The 6330-nt window shown below is 39.2% G+C and overlaps 1 protein-coding gene across 3 annotated transcripts in view; it reads left to right on the top strand.

The window, feature by feature from the left end:
• The first annotated feature begins 287 nt into the window (after positions 1-287).
• Positions 288-6330, top strand: part of LOC107716109 (NACHT, LRR and PYD domains-containing protein 3-like) — a 12711-nt gene continuing 6668 nt past the window's right edge. Inside the window, exons 1-7 of one of the 3 annotated variants that reach the window (XM_016522440.1) lie at positions 309-366; positions 1635-1772; positions 2017-3618; positions 3703-4128; positions 4450-4620; positions 4881-5048; positions 5437-5598. In XM_016522440.1, the coding sequence (XP_016377926.1) occupies positions 320-366; positions 1635-1772; positions 2017-3618; positions 3703-4128; positions 4450-4620; positions 4881-5048; positions 5437-5598 (2714 nt within the window). In that variant the 5' untranslated portion in view covers positions 309-319. Of the gene's footprint in view, positions 367-1634; positions 1773-2016; positions 4129-4449; positions 4621-4880; positions 5049-5436; positions 5599-6330 lie in introns of all 3 variants that reach the window. The other 2 variants (XM_016522448.1, XM_016522457.1) reach the window with 2 other exon arrangements.

Here is a 6330-nt window from a genome sequence, read left to right as displayed (position 1 = left end):
TACATATTTATGTGTAGGTGAGACTGTCAGTCAGCAGGTTTCAACAAACTGTCACTGATTCAAAGATAAAAATTTAGAAATTCTATGTCAAACTTTAGATTACATTTTCTTTTGCGTACCATAGATGAGAATCCTGTGGACACCCCTGCAACAACGTTTATTCATCTCATTTAATATTTTATTCTGTGTGACTAAATTGTTTTACATTTCTGTTCTATGTATTCCACTAGTACTTCCTGTAAAATAAGGGGGTTTTGTTCAGAAACATAAAGCAGCATCTCCAGAACCCAGCTGTGTGTCTATGAAGAGTAATGCATCCATGGACCGTCGTAAATTCAGTGATGGAGCAGTGACCTCTGACCCTGAGTGTGTATCAGTGTGATTTCACTGCTACACTGTAAAAAGCAACATGTAGAATTTACCCAATAAATCTGAGGTAACATGACGGGGACACTATACTGACAAAAAGCACCGTCTTTCGGATGAGACGTTAAACCGAGGTCCTGACTCTCTGTGGTCATTAAAAATCCCAGGATGTCTTTCGAAAAGAGTAGAGGTGTGACCTCGGCATCCTGGCCAAATTTGCCCATTGACCTCTGACCATCATGGCCTCCTAACAATCCCCATATCTACTGATTGCCTTCATCACTCTGTCTCCTCTCCACCAATAAGCTGGTGTGTGGTGGGCGTTCTGGCGCACTATGGCTGCCGTCGCATCATCCAGGTGGATGCTGCACACTGGTGATGGACGAGGAGATACCCCGTCACAATGTAAAGCGCTTAGAAAAGCAGAAAAGCCCTATATAAATGTAATGAATTATTACCATAATCAATGAACATGCAAATGTGATAATTATTAAAATATTTATTTTAAAATCTCAGGAGCACTTAAAGTAAATATATTAAGTGAAAGAGGATCAGATTACAAAACAGTTTGTGAATTTGTGCATTTTAATGTGTTTGAAAGACAAAGAAAAGACAAAGCCTTCCAACGACATAGAAATACATGGTTAAATAGTGATAATTCAAATAAAATGTGTTCATAGTTGATGCAATTTTGAAGACTTCAAAGGCTCTCTGTTTTACTGTGTGATGTCTTTGTTGCATTCCAGGAGACATATATATAAAACATTAATTTTCCTACAACAAAACACTTCTTCACTGATTTTTGTAAATCCAGTGGTCAAATGCTGTGTCGCCATCTGTATAATGACTGATCTTTGTGTGAAACTCCACAAAACTTGAAGACTTTCTGAATGTATATAAGCAGTAGGCTATTTCAGAAAGAAAAATTGAAAAGATGAAAAAAAGAAATAAGGGATGTAAGGTCCACGCACTTGGCCCAAGGAAGGTATCCAGTGGTCCAATGCATATGTGAGAGACGTTTTCCCGCATTTTCTCTCAGTGAGATGCGGAAACAGATGTCTGTATGTTAATGCACTGTGTGTGTATTGTCTGTCTCAGAAGATCAAAGTATCTGAGTTTCTTTTATCCTTACAGGGAGAATCAATAAATTATGAATGATTTATTGCTATTGTGTAAATAACATGTAATCATTGTGATAATATTTTTGGCCATATCGCCCAGCCCCAATAGTGGTCCTAAATAAAGTATATTTCTGTTTTGTGTTTTAGTAGTACTGCCAGAAAAATGAGTCTCTGTGGGCAGAGAAAGAAGAGGGTTTCTGTTCGTAAACGTAATGCAGCATTTCCTGAACCCAGCTGTGTGTTTCTGAAGAGATGCAAATCTTTGCTTCATAACCCTGAACCTGAGTAAGTACCAGTGTGAGCAGTGTGTAGCTGAGTCTGTACTTCATTCATTTGCACTATTTGTTCTCGTCAGCTACAGACATGTTCCATCTCAAAGCAGTGTGTTCAACTGTGGCTTCTATATAAGTGTGGGATCAAATGATATCTTAGAGTTTGGTGTCCTCAAAACATTTGTAAATGCATTTTCTGAATTCCAATGCCTTTTCACAGTCATTTTTTGTCTTATTTCATCTCACTGTTTCTGCAGAGTGACAACAGCTGTTGAGATCAGATCAGTGCCCCGACTGACCTGCACTGACTCAGACTGTCAGATCCTCATCAGGCAGAGAGTCAAAGACCAACACAAAACCAGCATGAAGAAGAAGTTTGAAAGATTATTTGAGGGAATCAAACTAGAAGAGAATCAAACCCTCCTGAACAGGATCTACACACAGCTCTACATCATAGAGGGAGAGAGTGAAGGAGTGAATGAAGAACATGAGGTTTTACAGATGGAGAAAACAGCCAGAAAACAAGACACTCCAGTCTACTGCAATGACATCTTTAAACCCTTACATGAACCAGGATGTGAGGAGAAAGATGAAATCAAGACTGTTCTTACTAAAGGCATCGCTGGAATCGGAAAAACCGTCTCTGTGCAGAAGTTCATTCTGGACTGGGCCGAGGGAAAAGCCAATCAGGATGTAGATTTCATGTTTGTGCTTCCATTTCGAGAGCTGAACTTGATTAAAGATCACCAGTACAGTCTTCACAGACTTCTGCTGGACTTTCATCCTGAACTTCAAGATCTGGACTCACAGATTTATGAGGAGTGTAAAGTTGTGTTCATCTTTGATGGTCTGGATGAAAGCAGAATTACACTGATGTTTTCAGATGATGAGAAGGTTTGTGATGTGAACGAGTCTTCATCAGTGGGTGTGTTGATGTCAAACCTCATCAGAGGAGAGCTGCTTCCCTCTGCTCTCATCTGGATCACCTCCAGACCAGCAGCAGCCAATCAGATCCCTTCAAAATACATCAACCGGGTGACTGAAATTCAGGGATTCAATGACGCTCAGAAGGAGGAATATTTCACGAAGAGGATCAGTGATCAGCATCAAGCCAGCAGAATCATCTCACACATTAAAAGATCAAGAAGCCTCCACATCATGTGTCACATCCCCGTCTTCTGCTGGATCTCAGCCACTGTGCTTCAAAACCTCCTGAAACAAGATGACAGTGCAGAAATCCCTCAGACTCTGACTGAAATGTACATCCACTTCCTGCTGACTCAGATCAACATGAAGAGTCAGAAGTATGATGAGAGAGATCCAGAGAAACTCTTGACGTCCAGCAGAGATGTGATTGTGAAACTTGCTGAACTGGCTTTCAAACAGCTGATGAAGGGCAATGTGATGTTCTGTGAGGAGGACCTGATTGAGAGCAGCATAGATGTCACTGATGCCTCAGTGTATTCTGGGATTTGCACTGAGATCTTTAAGGAGGAATCTGTGATTCATCAGAGGAAAGTCTACTGCTTCATTCATTTGAGCTTTCAGGAGTTTCTGGCTGCTTTATATCTGTTTTACTCCCATGTAGTCAAGAATAAGGAATCACTGATGTTATTTCTGAAAGAAAGATATGAGTGGTACAGTCTGGAAAACTCTCTGGATGAACTACTAATATCAGCAGTTGATACATCCGTACTGAATGAAAATGGACAGCTGGATCTTTTCCTGCGGTTCCTGCTGGGCTTCTCACATGAGGCCAATCAAAGACTCTTACAGGATCTACTGACACACACAGTGAACAGCTCAGAGACAATCAGAGACACCACACAGAACATTAAAGACACAATCAAGGGTCAGAAATCTGCACCAGAGTCTTTGAATAGTGATGAAAACTGTGGACAACATGCAAACTCCACACAGAAAGACACAATCAAGGGTCAAAATACTGATGATATGTTTGACATCCATTTGCAAAAACTTCTGGAGCCTGCACCAGAGTCATTGGATATTTATACAAACTGTGGACAACATGCAAACTCCACACAGAAAGACTTGCTGGGTCAAGGAATCACACACTACATTAAAAATGCAATCAAAGCCGATGAAGGTCTCTCAGCTGGCAGATGCATCAATCTGTTCCTCTGTCTGCTGGAAATGAAGGATCAGACTCTGTACAGAGAGATTCAGGAGTTTGTGAAATCAGAGAAACACTCAAAGAATCAGCTCTCTCCATCTCAATGCTCAACAATCACCTACATGATTCAGATATCAGAGGAGGTGCTGGATGAGTTTGATCTGAAGAGATACAACACATCAGATGAGGGTAGAAGGAGACTGATACCAGCTGTGGTGAACTGCAGAAAAGCTCTGTGAGTATTAATTCATGTGATTGCAAATGAAACTGAATGTGTCTGTTTTGTTGAGGCACAGTAAGATTGTAATTCCTCCAAATTATGTTGGGTCATTCCGTGTGAAATCAACCAAATTTCAGAAACTTCCCCAGCTCCCCAGTTTTGATTCTGTCAATATTTTTTTTTCTGAAGAAACATGTACAGCAATGAAAACCAAAATATTAAATGTCATTGATGTATATTTACTTAGTAATCCACTAATGACCTGAGATTCAGTGGAAAATGTGTACAGTTCATTCAAATGGGAAATGTGTACACTTCGTTCACCCTGTGTTGCAGACTTGCAGACTGTAATCTCACTGATCAGTGCTGTGAAAGTTTGGCTTCATGTCTACAATCTTCAAACTCACTGAGAGAGCTGGACCTGAGTAACAATGACTTGCAGGATTCAGGAGTGGAGCTTCTGTCTGATGGACTGAAGAGTTCACACTGTCAACTCAACATACTGAGGTTTGTGATTTGTAATAAAATGCAGTTGGTTGAGACAATAAATGATCTGTTCAGGGTCTGGAACTTTAATAATTTTGCATACTGCAGTAATTAGTAATTAGAGACATGGTGAAATAATAGTATTGTCTATGTCTAATACAAAGAGTATTGTCATGTTTTTGAAAGATGTATAAGAATAATTAAATGAGGATCATTTGTAGATCAATGTCTCTGTTAAATGAATAAATGTAAATGTGATAATTGTACTTTGTTCTGTTTAGACTTATAGACTGTAATCTCACTGATGAATGCTGTGAAAGTTTGGCTTCATATCTACAATCAAACTCACTGAGAGAGCTGGACCTGAGTCACAATGACCTGCAGGATTCAGGAGTGAAGCTGCTCTCTGATGGACTGAAGAGTTCACACTGTCAACTCAGCATACTGAGGTAATAAAAACAGATAAGAGATTCACTTGATTATGACAATAACGATACCCTCAGCTCTGGTCCTGAATCTCTGGGTTTTTGTAATATATCAGCAGACCCCATTGTGTCTGAAGACTTTTTTTTTTATTGTCTATTTACTGACTAAAATGTCAATGTTTGAGGAGTGGATATGAACAGAAGCTGTTAAAACACTGAACCCAGAGTTATTCCAGCTGAACTAAACCTGTAATCAGTGATCTTTGGATAAAAAGTGCTACAATGAGGAAATTGATTTAAAGCAGAGTTACATGAATCTAAACACTCTTGTGTGTGAATCAGTTTAAGATGATCTCCAGTCCCAGATGATGTGATGTTGAGAGTGTGTGTGTGTGTGTGCGTGTGTTTGTAGATTATCTGGTTGTATGGTGACAGAGGAAGGCTGTTGTTTTCTGGCTTCAGCTCTGAGTTCAAACCCCTCACACCTGAGAGAGCTGGATCTGAGCTACAATCACCCAGGACAATCATTAGTCAAGCTGCTCTCTGATCCAAACTACAGACTGGACAAACTCAAGTATGTTTAACACTAACAATCATCCTGTCATTTGTGTTTGTACATGTGTCTGCTATAATATAAAAACTCACATGTACATAAATCCCTGAATACAGGGCATATATGTGTACATTAATAAGGATGTGTCTTGAACTCTGTGAGTGAAGATGATCTTGATTCAGCTCAATAGCTGCTTGTGACCCATAATAGCAGCATCTGAGAAACAGACTCAAGACTTTAGGCCTGGTTGCAACAAAGCTCTTAAGTTTGGAAAATCCTAAGTTATAATGTTAAGGGGACCAGGGATGTGATTGTTTTCGGTATTTATTAGGGATGTCATATATGATGATCAGGTTTTTTGTGCCCTCAATCCCCCAGAGAAAATCTATGTTAGACCTTCGAGCAGGCACTCTTCTAACTAGCCCAAATTAAAAAAATAAAAATTTTTATATAGAAATTTGGATAGTCGAATTGTCAATCAAAAACATTTTCAAAACAGAAATATCAAGGAAGGGATTTCATTTCACAATTTCAGGGTATCTGCAGAATAAAAAAAAATCAGTTTAAGGCTTTTAATGACCCTTTTTAAAGGGGTCATATGATGCGATTTCAATTTTTCCTTTCTCTTTGGAGTGTTACAAGCTCTTGGTGCATAAAGAAGATCTGTAAAGTTGCAAAGACTAAAGTCTCAAATCCAAAGAGATATTCTTTATAAAAGTTAAGAGTTAACCATGCCTACCTAAAACGGCTCGT

This window comes from Sinocyclocheilus rhinocerous, unplaced genomic scaffold (genome assembly GCF_001515625.1).
Source record: "Sinocyclocheilus rhinocerous isolate Xijiao unplaced genomic scaffold, SAMN03320098_v1.1 scaffold7974, whole genome shotgun sequence".
Lineage (NCBI taxonomy): Eukaryota > Metazoa > Chordata > Actinopteri > Cypriniformes > Cyprinidae > Sinocyclocheilus > Sinocyclocheilus rhinocerous.
Note: the sequence above shows the minus strand (reverse complement) of the source record. Positions and strands in the feature narration are given on the sequence as shown.